Below are 20,311 nucleotides of genomic sequence, written 5' to 3'. Positions count from 1 at the left end.
TGCTTGGTCACTACATTGCGATTGGTTTGATCATTTATTTTTTCTTTAACTCATTCACCTGTTGTTCTTAATAATTCGTGTTGAATTAAATCACACATATATTTTAAAATGCACACAAATTTAATTGTCACTCATTTTTTTGGGTAAACAAAAGGTCTTTCAAAATTAAACTCGATTTTGATGCGTTACCAAATTCATTGATTAAAGTTAAGAACTCGTCACTTTCTGTTGATAATGGTTTGAGTAGAAGCAGAATTAATTTTTGAGAAGTAGAAAAAGTTGTTTCTTCCCAAAAATACTTTTTTACAAAGCACTTTGAGAAAAGTACACATATAAGTACTTTTTAAAAGTTTGACCAAACACTAATTGCTGCTCAAAATTATTTTTTAAATTGAATAACCAAACACAAATTATTTTTTATCAAAAGTACTTTTAAAAAAAATTTACTTTTCAAAATATGGTGATTGTAGAAGCCCAAACAGGCTTATAGTCTAAACAGAGTTAAAAGGGAAATAGACTCATTAATTAAACGTGAAATTAGTTTCATTAACTGAAGGTAGCGTAATAGACTCATCAGTTATCAAAATAAATGCCAGGGCCTTGTGCGTAGCACTTTTGTCAGCAAAACCTACCGTCATCATTAAATTCCCCGCACAATCTTTGCCATTGCACTCTTTCACACGTCCTGTCCTCAGTAGACTCTTTTCCACTGGTGTATTCTCAGCCTTTGTCTCACTAATTACGTCTACATTCATCAAATTCTCAAGACATATTTACCAGTTTTAATACGCATATTTGCCTGCCCCTTTAGAGCTCATAGTTTTTCTTCAGTTTCTGCTTACTGGGTCTTCTTTCACAGGTATTCCAGTTTTACCTTCTCAAGATCTTTTCTTGATCATTTGATTTCTTTATGTGGGTAATGTATTTGTGTTCCTTGTAGTTTCTTACTCGTTGATTTAGCTTTTCTGCATAATGTGATTTTCCTATTGAGGCTTTCTTAGTTCTTTTGCCTAGAGGTGAATATTGTTTAGATTTCAGCTATCTTTATTTTGTTGTTTTTATTCGCTCCAAGATTGGTAAAAAAAGATTGACTTTTTTGAATAATGTTCTATTTTAGATTTGTCATGAACTGGTACGAGCTCAATAAAACAGTAAAGGAAAAATGCAAAAGAAAACGAAAGGAAGATAAATTAGGGCAGAATAAAATATTCTCCGTGTGTCATCATCTGTAGGAGTACAAATATATGTAGATTCCCTGACACTACAAGACAAAATAGTGTAACTAACTTAGTGGACCATATGTCCTTCTGTCGACTAAATACAGGGACCTAATTGTAACTTGTAGAAAGTTAAAAATAACTATGATGAGGGACTAATGTGTCACCCCTAAAACTAATAACCACCTAGCTATTTAACTGACCCTAACGGCTAGGTACCATCGCGCAAACTTGACGTACAACTCTTTGAGCTTCTTCATTTTTCTTTGCATCAATTCTCCCCTGTTGAAACCTTCCTTGTCCTCAAGGAAGAAAGGATGGGAATCATATCTTCAATGCTGAGTAATCTTCCCATGTAGCTAATTCTGGTGGAAGCTCCTTCCATTTAACTAACACTTGAGCCACAGCCTTATTCCCCTTTTGAATCAACCTCCTTTCCAATACTTCTTCTGGTTGGGGACAGTAGGGACTAGATAGTTCAACCACAGGTGGGTGAGTTATAGTGGATGGTAACTCATGGCAAGCTACAAGTTGAGAAACATGAAAAGTGGGGTGTAGTAAGAGCTGAGATGGTAGGGAGAGCTTGTAAGCTACTGGTCCTACTTTTTGCAGCACTTGATAAGGACCATAGTACCTCGCTGAGAGTTTAGTGAAGTGCCTACCTGCCATGGAGAGTTGCCTATAGGGCTGGATCTTGAGATAGACCCAGTCTCCCTTTTTGAACTGTCTATCAGATCTATGTTTATTAGCCTGCTCTACCATCCTTTGTTGAGCTCTTTTCAGGTGATATTTCAACTGTGTCTTGAATTCCCTAGTCACTAAACTCCTATCAACTTCCTCCACTAGAGAGTCCCCAGCCATATAAGGTAGATGTAATGGAGGTGGCTGTCCATATAGTGCTTCATATGGAGTGCTTTGTATAGAGGTGTGAAAGGTTGTGTTGTACCACCACTCTGCTGCAGCCAAAAACTGTACCCAATCTGATTGTGAGTCTGAGCAGAAACACCTCAGGTATGTCTCCAAACACCTATTCACAACCTCTGTCTGCCCATCAGTTTGGGGATGATAAGCAGTGGAGGTGCTGAGTGTGACTCCAAGCATAGAGAACAGTTCTTGCCAGACCTTACTGGTAAAAATGGGATCTCTGTCACTGATGATACTCTCAGGTACTCCATGTAGCTTGTATATGTTTTCCATAAATAGCTTAGCAACATCATGTGCAGAATAGGGATGAGAAAGAGCTAGGAAGTGAGCATATTTGGTTAGTCTATCCACTACTACCCAAATAACTGTCTTCCCTCTTGACTTAGGCAATCCATCTATAAAATCCATACTGATGCTGCTCCAGGCTGCCACTGGTATCTTGAGTGGTTGCAGTAGCCCAGGGTAAGGGGCATTGTCATATTTGTGCCTCTGACANNCTTTTGCCATCCTTCTCTTCCTCCTACTTCTAATGGCACTTCACCTGACCTCCAATTCTAGTGAAAAAATTGCCTCTTAGCTTGACATTTATGGCCAGGTACAAACTTCTCGTCACAAAAGAAACGTAACCCTTGAGCCCTTTTTTCCTCCATCTCTGCTGGACTTAGTCTCCTTCTCCTACTAGTGTCAAACTTAGCTGTAGTTGGCCTCTTAAATGTATTTATGTTATTTCTAGGCCAGTTACTTGATCCTTGTCCTGCATTTCCCTTGTGCATAGATGACACTGAGTTGCTTGCCTTTAGGACTTTGCTTTGGCTGCAAAGCTAGCTTCAGTAATCTAGCCAAGTAAAAGGCATGAGGTAGTGTGCCAGGGTTGCCAATCCTTACAGCATTGCTGAGCTCTAGTTTAAGGTTGTTTAGAAATATGCTGATGGCATGTTCTACAGCTATGTTCAGTCTAGTCATCACATTAGTAAAGGACCTTTGATAATCCTTTACTGTCCCTGTATGTTTGATGTTCATAATCTCAGTCATAGGATCAGTATATTCAGCCCCAAAGGTGTCACACAATGCCCAAATGTACTCCTCCCAGGAGGGAAGAGGTGACTGCCCCCTACTCCTCATATACCCCAAGTGCCATTGAAGTGCATCCCCTTCAAAATGAAGAGACACCAGCTTCATTTTTTTTGTTGTATTGTAACTTCCTCTTCAACAAAGAACTGCTCCACCTTATACAGCCATGTTCTCAAATCTTCACCATCAAACTTGGAAAATTCTACCTTGGTGTATTTAGTGAAGGGTAGGTTAGGATAGGCTACACTTTGGGAGTTTGGCTGGTTAGCATAGATGGGGTTATTCTGATAAGGGACTTGTGCAGGGACAGGCTGAGTGTAAGGTAGCTGGTTATATTGGGATGGTGAAATATGAGTAGGTTGAGGGAAATACGTTGGAGGGTAAGGAGCATATGACACTGGCATGTTTTGGGCAGGGTAATATGTTCTACTAACCCCTTGAGGTGTGAGATAAGGCTGGTAGTGAGTATTAGCACCCCTAGGTTGAGGAGAAAACACTGGTTGTGATGTTTGATTCTGGTTGAGCTGGGGTATAGCAGCTCGGCCTGGTGTTAAGGAGGTTGATGAGTTATAGTTGGGGTATATTGGGAATGGAAGAGGATTACAATTAACAGAAGGGCCAGGTAGGGGTAACTGAGGAATAGGGATCTGATTGTTAACATTCAATGGAACAGTGTTGCTACCTGTTCCTAAGGGAATCGAACTACTGATACTAGCTGAAGAAGAAGGGGTAACAGACTCACCTAGTTCAAGTGGCTTATCGCTGGGTGAATACAACTCTCCACCAGTGGAATTTAATCCCTTATCTCTTTCAGGTCTCTTTCCCCCATGAATGGCTTCATTCAACACTTCCCTAATTTTACTCAATGCTGCTTCTTGGTGCTTACTCGACTGCTCATGGTCAGCTTCCAACTGGTTCTGTCAAGCTGCGAATCCAGTCATATCAGTTGATAGTTGGTGCAACATCTTCATGACCTCAGCTAATTCCGCCATTACCCACAGAACCAAGTCGTGCTCTGATACCAAATGGTATGAGCTCAATAAAACAGTAAAGGAAAAATGCAAAAGAAAACAAAAGGAAGATAAATTAGGGCAGAAGAAAATATTCTCCGTGTGTCATCATCTGGAGGAGTACAAATATATGTAGATTCCCTGACACTACAAGACAAAATAGTGTAACTAACTTAGTGGACCATATGCCCTTCTGTCGACTAAATACAGGGACCTAATTGTAACTTGTAGAAAGTTAAAAATAACTATGATGAGGGACTAATGTGTCACCCCTAAAACTAATAACCACCTAGCTATTTAACTGACCCTAACGGCTAGGTACCATCGCGCAAACTTGACGTACAACTCTTTGAGCTTCTTCATTTTTCTTTGCATCATGAACCCATTTTCCCAGTGGGAAATTTTATGGTAACTGTTATGAGTTTGTGGGGTAAAATATATTTATACTATACATTTATTTTTCTCTTGTTTACATACAAGATATAGAAGAAAACAATACCTAGATTAGGTTGTTGCATTTCCATTTCCTTTATGCCATGCTTGTGTATACATTTTTTCTTTGGAAGATAGTAACCAAAAAGAACCTTACAATTCTTGTCTGAACTTAGCCTGTTTGGCCAAGCTGCAAAAATCAGCTTATTTCCTAAAAGCACTTTTGGCGAGTAAACAGTTTAGTGTTTGGCTAATAATTTGAAAAGCACTTTTGAGCAGCAATTAGTGTTTGGCCGAGCTTTTAGAAACTGCTTCTAAGTGTATTTTTCTCTAAAAGTGCTTTTTAAAAAAAGTGTTTTTAGGTAGAGTAAACTACGTTTTTTATACTTCTTCAATACTGCTTCTGCTGCTCCTCAAAAACACTTTTTTTCACTAATTGCGTTCTCATCGGATACTATATTTTTTTCCAAAAAAAAAGAGCCTTTCCATCATATACTGCATATTGATCACAGCTTAGTGATCAAATCTACTCAGTCAAATAAGAAATCCATCCCCTGGCAGCCGTATAATCACTAGATCCAACATGGTTCATCTTTTTCTTTTTTCCTCTTTTGTATTGAAGCAATTTTAGTACCTCTGATTTAACATGGGCAAGATATAGATATAGCCTATCTACGTTAGCTTTACTGCTTTAGCCATCATGGTTTCCTTCTAATGCTTCTCAACTCATTTTTCAAATGCTTCTCGATTTTTACTTTATGTTTCTCGATAACATTCTTTTCCTCCAAATTGGGCTCATAACTTGTTTAAGTTAGTCTCGAAGAAGTGCTTCTTCTATGAAGATCAGAAGAAAAAGGGGCAATTTAGTTTCAAGTAGTGCTTCTTTAATGAAAGATCGGAAGAAAAAATTAATGCACTTGGATTCTGAAATTGAAGTCTTTTCTCTTCTTACATCTGTCGGAAGTATTGGTAAATGAGGATCAATATGTAACACGTCAAAGAAGTAACTGTTCTGATACACCTAACTGTCTGAATAGGAGGGATACCGCTTTCTGTTTCTTGATGTCTACCTTGGGAAATCCTGCAAACATATTCTGGCATGAATGTCCAGTTGGAAAGGCAGAGAGGGAAAAGCTGCTTAACCAACAGGGATGTGTTGTATGGATTACAGGTCTCAGTGGATCAGGTAGTATTAATTTGCTGTTGCTTATTCCATTCTTGCACTAACCTTGGTGATTTGCATCCTGGAATTAGTCTTACACTCGTTCTCCCCCGAAATTGGAATTGCATTAAGAGGTTGACAAGAAAATGTCTCTCGCATATTCATTTGAACTGCCTAAGAGATTGAGGAGAAATTGCCTGTCCCATATTCAGCTAGATATTTTGGTCAGAAATATTTTGTGGCATTAAATTGTTTCATATGCTCAATTTTGTAACATATGTCACCATTATTTTGAAGATTTGGTCTCAACTTTTGCAGGAAAAAGCACACTTGCCTGTTCCCTAAGTAGAGAATTACACACAAGGGGTAACCTCTCTTATGTTCTTGATGGTGACAACCTTAGGCATGGTCTGAACAAGAATCTTGGATTCTCGGCAGAAGATCGGACTGAAAATATACGTAGAGTTGGTAAGTGTACTTTTGAAGAACAAAGTGAAACTACCATGAGTTTCATGGATTTACTATTAATTTAAACTTGAGATGCTTAGAGAACCAGACTCTTAGACGACCTGAGGAAAATATGTTGTACAGTTGTTTCAGCTGGACTCTAATGATGAGGTTAATGATTAAACGTCGAGCCATTGATGAAAGGAGTCTTTCACAACAAAACTCTACATTAAGTTATTTAGAGTCACACTAGAGCTTAATTTGGACAAGTTTTAGAATTCAAGTCCAGCTTGAGTTTGGCTGGTGGAATTCTGGATTCTCGCTTGGTTATTTGGGACTCAACTCTGCTCAGATTGATTACACCTATAATCAAAAGAAGATATTCAGTCTTGAAATTTTCCAGGGATATCTACACTTTAGAATTCCTTTTTTTATATTGGGATGGGGGTTGGGGGGGGGGGGGGAGTTAGCGAGGAAGGGAAAATTTGGAAGGAGAAAGGAAAAATGATGAGGTCGAAATTCACCCTTCCTTCATGTCCTTAAAAAGAACTGCTGTGCCTAGCATCCCCGAATACGTAGATAGCATGATGAGCACGCCTCTCGTTATAAATTCACGCATTAGATCTGATGTTTATAATCTTTCATTTGAATTATCATACTAGACGAAAAATGCTCATAGGGATCAGAATTGTGGTCAATATCATGAAGAATGAAGAGATACCATCTATGCTAAAATAAAAGTTGATGCTTTCTTAGAGAAACCATTGAAGACTTTCGACAGATGATTTTTAAGAGTCTATGCTGCTCATCTCTACCTTGAGGCTAATAACTAGTGACTCTTCTGCTAACCACATCTAGAATATCTTGTGTATTTCGACATTTATATATTTGTTAAGCGGAAACAGCTCCAGCCTTGAGAAAACTATGTTTTTATCTTTATTTAACTGTGCAGCTATCATGAAGACAATGACTTAAGTGAAACCAATTATAGTTTCCCATTCATTTAATTTGAATTTTTCTAGATGTTCTGCATTGACGTATGACATATGTTGCATTTCCTACATTTACCTGTCCTGTTTCTAAAATTTTCCAGGTGAAGTTTCAAAGCTCTTTGCAGATGCTGGATTAATATGCATTGCAAGTTTGATATCTCCTTACAGAAAGGATCGTGATGCTTGCCGAGCATTATTTCCGGATAAAAGTTTTATTGAGGCAAAGTTTCCATACTTTACATTCTTATGGAAATATTTGCAATTTTAACTCATTTTATTCGACTTTCCAGGTTTTTATGAATATGCCTCTGGAACTGTGTGAAGGAAGAGATCCAAAAGGCCTGTACAAGCTTGCTCGTGCTGGAAAGATCAAAGGTTGGTATTAGCTTCAGGGTAGTAGCATATACAGTTTCCATCTCTCTTTGAAATCTGGAGTCTTAAAAAAGAAGAGCAACTCAATTGGTTGTGAAGTCTCATTCATGAGATGTTAGACACACAGCGGTAAATTGCACCTGTCAGGTTTTATTCTGATAAAAACCAGGTGTAATATTTGTGTACTGCTTGTTGCCATGCTTCATGTGGTTAAAAGTTGATGAAACTAAAAGTTCATTAACGATAGGACATTTCTCAGAGGACTGATTTGTCTAGTTCAATTCTATCTTTGCCCTGAAACCAGAATGAAATTTTTTTCTCCTATGTCGCACTGGATACCCACGGTGTGGGATAATATTGGGTATGTTGTTGTTGTATGTCGCACTGGATAATTGGCATCATTTCAGTTGGAGTAACTAAGGGCAATTCTTCAGAATTTTGCTTGCCTGTGTAGATGGCAGATTTACATCGGCCTAGGCTGCATTGCTTCAAAACTCTCTTGAAGTTCAGTACCTCAGAGGAAAATGAACTTCTTATAACTCAGAGCCTTTCGTTTTGCAGGTTTTACCGGAATAGATGATCCTTATGAACCGCCGTTGAACTGTGAGGTACCCTGTTACATTCTTTGATTTTAATGTTTTAAGATATATCTTAATTTGCTTCTGTGTTCTTGTAACAACTTTTCTTCAGAAACTGACTGACAATTTCTGGGTGGTGGTTTCTGCTAGATTGAAATACAAGAAAAAGATGGAGTAGTTCCGACACCACATGAGATGGCTGGGCAAGTTGTCACATACATGGAGGACAGAGGCTTTCTGAAAGCTCAGTAACAGGATCGCTGGAGGTAAAATAAGAAAAGACTTGGCACATACAGCACATATTTTTTCTTCAGATTAGTTAGATAGTTAGACGTAAGTAAATGAGTTTGCCTCCCTAGTTCAGTAGGTTCCAGAGATTGTTCCGCAGCTAGTCTTGCGCTCCATGATCACAGGAAATTCCCATTTGGTATATCACAGGCTGCAAAATCACAGGCTGGGTATATAACAGGAGTTATTCAATGACTGGGTATATCACAGGCTGCAAATCTTCTATGTTTTCTGAATTCATTTTATCATTTAAAAGCCATATGCTGTATAGAATCCAATAATGCGAAGCGTAAGATGTACCATCAATTTGCCATTTCTTGAACACAGTATTGTATCTGAGCAATTTGAGAGAACTACCTGATTTGTGAAATCTGTATAATTTATTTGGGTCACGGAAGGCCATTATTCACACTTCTATGGTTGTCTACTGAAAACCGAAGCAACTTGCTTCTGGGGATAACCACACATTGAGTGGCTCTTAGTAGTGCCGTTAGGATCAAGTTGCCAAAGTTTGATCACAAAAACTGCATGTACTAAAAGCTTTTTTTTTTCCTCACCCGATATTCGATATCCGCATTGGGGTTCGGTTTCTCACCTGATATTCGATACCCGCTTTGGGGTTCAAACTAATAAGGAGTGTAAGACCCGTTAAGAGGGGAGCTATTTTCTATCAAGATTTCTTTCCGTTACGAAGACCTTTGTTTAAGGGCGGAGAGATCATATTGGCAGCACTAACCTTGCACCTAATTGGATCAAAATGGCCGCGGTTATCTATTGTAATAATACTCTTTTCGTCTTCAACTAGGCATTTGCGTTTGTGACAATTGGTCCTACGCTCTTCAATATTGAAGATCCAAATGGTTCCTCCCCAATGTATAACTTTCTTGCTTTACAACCTGTTACTAATCAATTATTTTTTAAGTTTATACTCAGACGTACAGAAGAAAAAAGAAAAAGAAAAAAAAAAGCAAATAGGTTCTAAGATTAGTTATTCCCCTCTGTTTACCCTCAAAAATAGATAACAATTGGATTTGTAAGTGGTTTTAAGGATACGCGGATTAACTCGATACAAACGGTAAAATGCGTTAGATTAAATAAATAAAGATATCGTAAATTCAAACCACATTAGGAAGATGATTCTAGCCTCAATGAAATATTCACCTCCGATCCGGACTCACAATGACCAGCACTGATGAACAATAATAAGAACGAAGAAAATAATAGTGTATTGCCTTGGTATGGGTGTGTTACAATGTGTCAAAAGAATAATCAGACTCCCCTTTATATAGTAAGGGAGTTTTACCCCAAGTACACTTCTATAAAAGGTAAGAAATCTTCTATTTAACTAATCACGGGTTCTCTATCGATGCGTGCCGAGATCTGCTCCGTGATATCCAGCCGGTCGCGGATATCACAACCTTCTGTTGGTCGTGCTTGGTTGCCCGACAACGTCCTCTGAAGTCTTTTGGGATTTAGACCGATCCCGGATCATGGCCCCGATATTCTCGAGGGTGGGTGTCACTCCCCCGGACTCTGACTCGACGAGACCCTTGCCTCAGTTCCTCGTCATCATGTCTCTAGCTCGATTTATCTTATCGAAAGCCAGGGTATACCATGAGCTCGGTTTTACCCGCATACAGATAGTTCCCTCGTTCTCGGAGAGTAAGTTGATGAGAAACGACATAAACTCCTCGATTCCTTCTTCAATACGTCGTGACAAAAATGACAAAAAACCAGAAACGTCTTGTCAGTCATGTCATTATGACCTCAACTGCATGTCAGCCGTCGGTTGGCTGTCCCTGGATGCGAAGCGTCGCGGAGCCTCTATAAACATTCCCTCATTCGTTCATTTTTTACTTTACGTCCAAAGTTCTACCCTCGTGCCTTCAGGATTTCACTACCCCTTTTTCTATACTCTAGTAATTTTACCTTCGTTACTCAAGATTCCTTAGTAAATCGTAAGCTTTCACTCGTTCTCTATCCAATCCAACACATATGAGCTTTCAACTTTCAACCTTTCTCTATCTTTTTCAAGCCTTTTCAGATAACAATGGCCAAAACCTCCAAATCTATTCCCCAAAAGGGTGCTTTTACTTCCCAACCGACTGCCGAAATTAATAAGACCATTCCCGATGTGGTCGACCTCGAGAAGTCCACTGCTGACATGTCTACCAATGAATTGGCCGCTGAACCTCCCTTTAAGATGTTCATTCATGGGGGTTGTTCGGTCACCGACGACTTCAAGATTGAGAAGCCTTCTACGTACAGGTTCGACGTGAGGAGGCCTCGAGATATATTTTCTCGATCACCGAAGAGGACTTCCCCATGGTCTGAAAGGACTGCAACTAGGCCGACAAGGACATAGTGCTCCCCGACTCCGAGGAGGCCATTACCACCCATGTTGAGGGATATCTGAGTGTTTACACTTATCCATTTACATTGGGCCCGGTGGAGCCGATCATCTTAGATTTCTGCAGGAGGTATAACAAATGCCTCGGCCAAATTCACCCATCGCTGTGGAGGATCGTGATCATCCTCTGACTCTTTATGAACAAAATCGATGCGTGCACGTTCACCATCGGTCATCTACTCCGCTTGTACAGTCCCCGAATCTTCCAGGGGGGACTGATAAAGCTTGTACGCCGGGCCAACAAAGCCCCATTTTCAAGCATCGACGAGGACCGGGATCGAGGTTGGCAAGGACGCTTTGTCCGGGTGAGGACCGCCGACCTGATACATGCCGAGTGGAGGCCGTTCCCCGAGAAGTGGAACGTATCACGTAAGTAGAACTCCTTTTAAACGTCGATTTTATGTTTTATCTTCCCTTTTCTTATCGGTGTTTGCTGTGGTGCAGCCTTTGCTCGAGTTCCAAACGCTATCCCTCGGCTCAAGGAGTGGATCGAGGATATTGTGTCACAGATGCCCTACTCCGAGCGCTCGTGGTGCAAACTCTCGAGAGACCGTTGGGAGGCCCGTTCCCATGGTAAGATTTCTTTACCGAGCAAGTTGTATTGGGCTTCAGGCCGTCGGGGGTGAGGACTTGCCCATTGACTCCTTTGTTTTGGGGCAGCTAGGGGCTGCAGCAGGAGAGAAGAAGAAGAAAAGAAAGGCTCTGGGTTCCCCGAGTTCAGAGAAGAAAAAGCCAAAGAGAAGATTGGCTCGTAAGCCAAAGGAGAGCTCCAACTCTCAAGCACCATATTCGGACTTGTTCTACCAGCCTAGCGATGAGTCCGAGGAGAAAGAGCCTTTTGCAGCCCGCGATCCCCCCCCCTCCCGAAGAGCAGGGAGCCGTTGAACAGGAGACCCATGACACCAATTTCCCTCTGGTTAGGGAGGTTGATGATAAGGCTGGGGCCGAGACTTCCCGGGATGTCGGTAATGCCCCGAAGGAGGCACTCGGCATGATAGATATTACCGCGTCGCCTTTGTTTACCGAGTCCATCTTCAATGAGGCCCGAACGGTGAAAGAGCAACCTAACGAAAGGGCTCAGAGAGCGAACAATCCCCTCCGCTGCTTTTTTGAAATTATGGACTCAACCGCCCTGGAAGACGTCACCGGGTTAGGTGACTTAGAGGTGGTGAGGAAAAGTTCATCCTCGAAGGTTGGTGGGCCTAACTTGAGCCCGAGGCTGATTAACTGGTTCCTCGCCCCGAGCACGGATCCTGGTCGAAAGCGATCATTTATTATCATTGTTCCGGAGGATTCCCGAGTTCTTTTCGCCCCTGTCAGGATAGCTAGTTACCTCCAGTGTCTTGTAACCGAAGAAGACCAGGCAAAAATGAATGAGGTGGATGTGCCATGCTTGTTCAATGAAGCACAACATGCGCTGAAACGGGTAAGGTGTTATCGTGATCTTTTATCTTTAGATTCAGTTTTTGAGGACTCTAATGCCTTTTCCTTTCCTCATTTTGCAGGCCTCGGTGCTTCACCATGAAACGTTTCTCCGGTACCGGGATGAGCTTAGCCAACTTGAGGCCGAAGTCAAAGAGCTTGCTGAGAAGAGGGACATGTATAAGCTTCTCAGTGAGCAACACGAAGGAGAAGTCAAGAACTTTCGAGCCGAGTTGGATGCGTCTCAGAAATAACATGCCAACCTGGTGGAATAGGTAAAGATTTTTGAAGTTAGTGATGACGAGCTAGACATGGCGACTAACGGTCAAAACCCGCAGGTCCAACAGAAGCTTGACCGGATCAACCAACTCCGAGCCGAGATGGACGTAATCAAGGCAGAGGACGAAGAGTGGAAAGGCAAGATGGATCGTTTGGCTTCAGAAAAGGAGAGTACCCGGTAACAGCTGGCCTCGCAGAGGCCCAATTTTGAACGGCGAGGGAGAAAGCTGAGGCCCGGTTCCCAAAAATTGAAGACCTCCAGTCTCAACTAGGCTTGGCTGTTGCCAAACGGGATACCCTTGCCAAGGAGCTTAAAGTAGCCAAGTTAGTGGCGGAAATAACCAGGGGCGATGCCGAAGAGATGGTGGCCCAGTACAAAGCTGATGCTGAGGCAACCAGGACCGCCTGAAGGACATTGTTGAATATGTGAAGTGGCAGCCCCAAAGGGAGGCTCTCGAGGAAGTTCATGCCCGGGGTTACGACCTATCAACCGAGATCGAAAATGCTAAGAGGCTCGAGGCCGAGGCCAAGATGTTGGCATATCCCGAGGACGAGGAAGGCTCTGAGGGTTCCGGCGGATCCAAGGGCGGAGAAGACCCCGATGGCCCCGGTGATGACCGAAAGCTTAAGACTCGCGGGGGCTTGGTATGACCGAACAAGGCTCGATGTAATTTTTCTTAAGACTCGCGGGGGATTGGTATGACCGAAAGCTTTTCCCGAGGGTAGCCTTTGAACCGATTTGCAAATTTTTAAGGCCTTATGTTTTGGTTACGGGTTTCGGACGTCTCCGAGCTGTTTTTAGGATGGCCGTAAGTTCGGATACTGCCCAATAGGCTTATTACCCCGGGTTTTGTTACTCGAGTTGTTCGGGCATACCCAGGACGACAGTCCCCGAAATAGGGGTGGCCATAACCGTTAAGGTTCGGGCATTGCCTGATAGGTTTTTGTGCCCCCAGGCTTTGACAACCCGAGCCGTCCAAGTTTGTCTTGGACTACAGTCCCCGAGTAGGGATGATCTCTTTGATCCGGACAGAGGTGGCCCTTGGGCTCGATGTCCTTAAGGAACAAAATGTAGTGGTTTTTAGGAGACAAAATATGGAACTATAAGGTAGAAACTTTCTTTCATTTTTGTGCGCAACATACAGGATTGTAAATGTGTACAAGTTTCGTGTTATGGCTTAAGTGGTCTATGTGCGTATGGTTCATTTGACCGTATGACCCTTATAATAAATCCTATCCACCAAGCCTAGACTATTCGAGCACAAAGTTTCCTTCCTTGCTAAAATCATTATCCGAGGGTGATGGCCCCAGTATTCGAGGCGTTCGTAGAGAGGGATCGGATACTATTGATGTGATCCTTGACTCCTGTGCATAACCGGTATTTAATTCTAAGTTTAGCACGATCCACTGTTGCCTCATTAAAAACCTTGCCAGAAAACCCATTTGGGACAAAACCGGTTCAAGGGAAAAAGAGTGCAATACGTGCTTTTAGGTCTAAGAGGTGCATCATTCCTTGGCTGTTACCTGCAAGCGTTAGTCCAATTCGTAATATATGTAATGAAAAGTAATGAATGGGGTCGTACCCTAGCAGTAGTATCGTTTTAAGTGGGTTACATTCCAGCTATTCGGTAGCCGCTCACCGTTCACCGTTACGAGTTTGTATGATCCTTTGTTGGAGATCTCGATTATTCGATATGGACCTTCCCAATTCGGCCCCAGCTTCCCTTCGTATGGATGAAAGAGAGAAGTAAACTTACCTTATTTTTTGGATAACTCAGATCATATCTTGATTTTTCATAGGTTTTCACCCCCAATTAGAACTTGTAAGGGAGAGAAAATCAATTAGGGTTTGTCGGAAATTTTTGGGAGGATTTTTGCAGAGCTTATGTCTGGTTATTATGCCCTATTTTCAGTATAATGTATGAAGAAAATAGGCCTTTAAAAGGCCTCTTTGGATGACCGGAACTGGCCCATTATTGGGCTCTCAAAGCAAGTAGGTGACACACCTACTTGTCACCTAGCCGTCTGCGCAGTCTCGCAAAACTGCCCATATCTCTCTACTCCGATGTGGTTGACAAAAAGTGTAATGAGTTAGAAAATAGACTCATAGATCTTCAATTTGATGGGTGGAACACCGCATAACTCTAAGTATATTGGGAGAAAATCGCAGTTATATTTGACCCAAATTTTCAGTAAAACTTATGAACGTAACTTGTGATGACTTTCATCGACTTTTGTTCCACAACTTACTTGACTTCAAAACATAACACACGACTATTATACGACTAACATAAATCATAACATAACCTCCTTATCATGTTAAGCACCCTAGTCTCACCCTAAAAGTACATGTTATAAATTCCCAAATTGTCGACTTTCGCCAAAACATTGTTTTCCTTAATTCCTTTACCTTCCGAACCTTCCAACCCTCTTTGTACTTTCAAATATTATCTCATTTTTGGTCCTGCATTATTTTGCTTACGATGAAATTTTACGTACGAAAATATAAGGTGTAACATCGACATCAATTAGGTTTAATATGAACATATGAACTAAGCAAACATAGGGAGATCAGGAATCAACTTAGTTATCTACACATGATTCTAAAATTAGGACTTAAATAGAGTAGATGCATTAAAACTGCAGAATGACATTAAGACAAATAGCACGTATGCACGGAACATGAACACAAGCAAAAGGAAATAGAACTGCAAGAGTAGAGAGCACTAACTAGTTGCAAACAAACGAGCAAAGAGTGAGACACTTAAAATCTCATAAATGATTCAATAACAACAATTGAGGGAGAATAGTGAAACCCCAAATCCTCAGTGCTTCAGAGTTCATAAGATCCTCGAGATGGGCTCCGAGCAGTGCTTGCACAGGAGGAGGTAGTTGATAACGTCACAGTAGCCTTGGCTTTCAGCCGGCCACTGAATAATTAGATATATTAGTTGCAGAGCAAAAGAGAGTAAGTGAAGTGAAAGAGACGGTAGTGATTAAGATTCGTCCTTAGGAGAATTGGGGGAGGGGTTTATATAGTGCTCGAAGTACCCAGATCAAAAAAGGAAAACATCAATCAAACGACAAAAGTAAGGAAAGAATATCATGCAAGCCAATTTTGAACCGGATTGGGGCTCAATCAAGCAAACCCCAGTTCATACGAAGAATCAAAATAGCCAAAGATCTGGTTAAGTAAAACCCATGTGACCTTGCATTGGATGTGTTGGACTAAGAATACCGCAAATATTTAGATTCAAAGCCAATGAAGAACTTCCATAAATAAATCGGTACCGAACGAACCAAGCCATGAAATAGAGAAGTAACATTTTGGACTCGAAAAAGGAAAGGAAAATATGGATGATCTCCATGTCATCGGAAATCTGAAGCCACGCCATGTCCTGCCTGATCACCTCTCCCTAATACTTCTTAGGCCACCCTCTACCTCTCCTCGTACCCGCCAAAGCCAACCGCTCACACCTTCTTACGGGGTTATCAGGGCTTCTTCTCCGCACATGCCGAAACCATCTGAGCCTTGCTTCCCGCATCTTGTCATTTATAGAAGCCATTGATGTTTTATACTTCAATACCACAAAAGAGGGGGGTGATTTGTGTGGTGTCCAATTTTTTGCTTAATAAATGTAGAAAGTAAAGAACACAAATATTTTTACGTGGAAAACATCCGGCTCAAAAGGTGAAAAAACCACGACCTACTACTCAGTAGGATTTTCCCCAACACTTCATTAAATCACTGAGCCAAAATAGCATTTACAAAACTCTTTGTAAACCTAAGGATTACCTCTAATCCCGTTGTAGCAACCAGCCTCTAACTGCTACGACAACTTCAAGTTAACTCTAACTTGAATACTCAAAGTACCTATTACAATTGCTTCTAGATAAAGCTGAAAGGTACAATATGAAAACACCTACTACAATTGAACTAGAAATAAAGAAAGACATATAAAACTCTTTATGGAGCTGGTTCTTCAATCTAATTCATGTAGCTTCAGGTTTGCACACTTGAATCACACACGAACTGCTTGCAAAAAACCTTGCTATTTTGCTCTCAATTCACGTTTAACTTCTGCAATTTGTGCAACACATGTAATGTGAGAACATCCTGCAATTTATAGAGTTAGTATATGAATAAATAACTAGAGTTCTGATGCAACTCTTCCTTGGTGGAAGAGTTCTAGTTGATCTCAACTTCTAACTCCTTTCCTATCTTGGATAATGTTCTCTTTGAGTAAGGAGTCCTTCTCCTTATCAATTAAGCAACCTTTTCGATCAGGAGATATTAAATACACCAAGTTAAGCTTATCTCTTTCACGTGCATCCCACATGCTCGAATCTGCCCGTTTTTGTGCACCTGAGGGATGGACCTGGTTCATGCTTGAGTTCCTTTGTCAGTCTTCAAAACTAACCTTTACTTGGGCCAACAAATTCCCCCTTTTTGATGATGACAAACTCTGTGTTTTTCATATGCTTAGGCCCTATTTAAATTCAGCTCAACATCAACACAATCTTAGAAACATTTTTCCTTTTTATCATTTATCATCAAGGGCCAAGTACATTAGGTTATAAACATCACTGTTCAAAGTCTAAACATCACTTATTTAAAGCACAACCTTTTCCCCCTTTTGGCATCATCGAAAAGTTGCATAAGAAAAATGTGAGATAACTAGATTTTAAAGCTTACTCATGGCCACTGGGGCTACTTCAAATGCAAACATGAATTAATAATCATAGATCAAGCTAATAATTTTAACCATCAAAGAAATATAAACAAACAGTCAGAGCAAAAACAGTGAATTTCATTGATGATTTATAAGATTCTACCACAAAGCATAAGAAGAAAGAAAAATACTGAAAACATGAGCAAAAGAAACAAAAAGTCCCAAATTGGGTCACTAGTTGATCTACACTAGGCTAGGATTTAAGGCTTGGAAGAGGTAGGGGCTGGGTTATTTGCTTGGAGAAGTTTCAGCATGTCTTGAAGAATTCCATCATTCTTCTCCTTTTCCCTTGCAAGTTCAGCTCTGAGAACATCTCTCTCAGATTGTACCTCAACCAATCGTGTCTTCAGCCTTGCTATCTCAGCATCCTTTGCCTCGCTCTCCTGTAATAGAGCTCTGACCTTGCAATTGATAGGTGTCCTTTTAGATGAACCAGGTTGGGAATGGCATTAACCTCATAATCGCAAGCAAGCAGAGTATTAACCCCACTTCTTCATAGGTACCTTGAAATGTGCAAGCACGGTTGTGAGAATGAAACCATAGGGAATGGCATGAGTTTTGGTGCCATTGATAACTCTATCGGTAGGTCCGCGACGGTTTCCTGTTTAGATGGAACAGGTTCATCTATATTTTTCCCAAGTTGAACCAACCCCTCAGCAGCTTCGCCAGACCCACTTCCCCCTATTTTGCTCACACTCTCTTCTATTTCAGTAAATTCCTCTACCCAAACAACCATTGCACCAGTTTCTTTTGTTAGACCATCAGGAGTGGGTGAAGAATCAACCACTCTTTTACCCTTTCCCCTCACAGCACTCCTAGCACCCTTGCTCTCTTTTTCTTTTCCCTTTTTATTTTTACCACCAACTTCTCCAGATTCTATAGTCTCAACATCTGCTATAGATCCTACCAGTACAAATCTATTCTCCAAATTTGCAGCAACTTCAGAAATTGTCTCAGGAGTAACTTTAGAATCAGAAGATACCTATTCAGTTTCGAAATACCTACTTTCTTCCCCCTTAGTAGCAGGCTTAAATGAATCTTCAGATTTCTTGGATTCTTCTTCCCTAATTGCTTGTTTATTTTCTTGATTAGCTCTTCTTCAGTGACAATCTTACGAGCCATCATCATTACTCTACTTTTCTTAGAGATTGGTGTGGTTGAAGGAGTGGTAGCAGGTGTGGAAGCGATTTCCTATGGTGGTGATGAAGGATTCCAGAGGTGTTTGACATATCTGGGCTAGGGTACGGAAGATAAGAGAATTAGATTGTGTTTAGAAGATGAAAGAAAAATGAGAGTTTTTGACGGCTTGAGAGAGATAAAGTAAGGAATACAATAAAGCCGATCAATATACAGGGGAATAATTGATGGGGTAGCTATAACTTTTCAGACTCTTAGAAGTTTAATCAAACTGAAATTCAGTTTTGAAGAGACGTTGGCGTGTATCCCTAGAATCTAGATACTTCCATTCGGTTGGGACTCTTTTGAATGGGACTGGTTCACTTGTAACGGATAAGTCCAAAAGAAGTTTGGTATTTGGTAGGACTCTGCTCATGATCCAAATATATTTATTTCAAATTATGCAGAGTGTAGAAAACATACTGTGTTATCTTGATGAACCAGGTTCTTCCCTGAAAATTCTCTTGTGTAAGTCTAAATTTGCCAAAACAGAGAAAATATCATTACAGATTAATGAGTCATTTTAGCACATGGCACAAGAGTATACTATGGAAAGTATGAGACTGAGCAAGATTTAATCTAATTATACACAATTTACAGACTTCCTAACCAAATTTTTTCAATTTATCTTTTTTCATTTAGCCTTGAACTGGTCCTTTTAGGTGATCTTAATCATCCCTAATTCCAACCTGTTCCTATCAAAGTGATCTCTACTTAAGGCTTTTGTGCAGATGTCAACAATTTGCTTGTCAGTAGCACAAAACTCCACAGTTATCAAGCCTTTCTCATAGTTGTCCCTTAAAAAAATGGTGCCTAACATCTATATGCTTAGTTCTCTTATGATGAACCGGTTTATTTGTCATACTAATAGCACTAGTGTTATTACAAAAAATAGGGATGCAACCACATCAATTCCAAAGTTCAATAATTGTTGTTTGACCCACAGCAATTGAGCACAACATGAAGCAGCAACAACATACTCTGCTTCAGCAGTAGATAAGGCCACTGAATTTTGCTTTTTTGGTAGCCACAAGACATGAACCAAGGAAGTGTTCCATACCTGAGTTTGTCTTTCTATCCACAAGGAAACCTGCATAATCAACATCAGCATATCCCACTAGGTTAAAATTACTACCTTTTGGATACCAAAGGCAAAGGTCAGTGGTGCCTTTCAAGTATCTCAATATTCTCTTGACAGCAAGCAAGTGGGACTTCTTTGGATTTGCCTGAAATCGAGCATAAAGACCTATACTGAAAACAATGTCAGGTCTGCTAGCAGTAAGATACAAAAGAGAAGCAATCATTCCCCTATACAACTTCTGATCAACAGATGAACCAGGTTCATCTATATCCAATTTCGTGGATGTTGCAATAGGAGTGTCAATTTGTTTAGATGTTCCTTCTTGGTTTTGTTATTGAGGAATAGATTCATGGACAGGTTTCCTCGAGGTTTGAGGATCAGTTCCTCTCTAGTCAGTTCCCCCTGTCATGTTGCTTTGGGTGGAAGGACCTGTTCCATCATCTGTTCCTTCCTGTGATGCATCTTCAGGCTGGATTGTGGTTTCACCATTTGAATTTCTTATCAGCCCAATCTCTTCATTATCTTGTTCTTGCCTCTCAGAAAGAATGTTAGTTTTAAAAAAAATATACATTTTTTCTACACACATAGTTCTTTTGCTGTATATCTTATAAGCTTTACTATGTGAAGAATATCCCAAGAATACTCCCTCATCACTTCTGGGATCATACTTACCTAGGGAGTCTTTGCCATTATTGTGCACAAATCACTTGTATCTAA

General features: G+C 40.6%; 1 protein-coding gene across 4 annotated transcripts; it reads left to right on the top strand.

The window, feature by feature from the left end:
- Positions 1-565: 565 nt before the first annotated feature.
- LOC109205594 (adenylyl-sulfate kinase 3-like) lies at positions 566-8,910 on the top strand. 4 transcript variants are annotated; one of them, XM_019368312.1, is made up of 8 exons: positions 566-859; positions 5,692-5,840; positions 6,135-6,284; positions 7,357-7,475; positions 7,546-7,630; positions 8,189-8,235; positions 8,356-8,471; positions 8,644-8,910. In XM_019368312.1, exons 2-7 carry the CDS (start codon positions 5,717-5,719, stop codon positions 8,455-8,457), a joined length of 627 nt encoding a protein of 208 aa, XP_019223857.1. In that variant the 5' UTR covers positions 566-859; positions 5,692-5,716; the 3' UTR covers positions 8,458-8,471; positions 8,644-8,910. The 4 variants fall into 4 exon arrangements, with proteins under 4 accessions (XP_019223857.1, XP_019223856.1, XP_019223855.1 ...); XM_019368311.1 differs by having other exon boundaries at positions 8,570-8,910; XM_019368310.1 differs by having other exon boundaries at positions 8,565-8,910.
- The last annotated feature ends 11,401 nt before the right edge of the window (positions 8,911-20,311 follow it).

The sequence above is a fragment of the Nicotiana attenuata genome, unplaced genomic scaffold, assembly GCF_001879085.1.
Source record: "Nicotiana attenuata strain UT unplaced genomic scaffold, NIATTr2, whole genome shotgun sequence".
Classification (NCBI taxonomy): Eukaryota; Viridiplantae; Streptophyta; class Magnoliopsida; order Solanales; family Solanaceae; genus Nicotiana; species Nicotiana attenuata.
The sequence above is the reverse complement of the archived record's forward strand: the minus strand, read 5'-3'. Positions and strand labels throughout refer to the sequence as shown.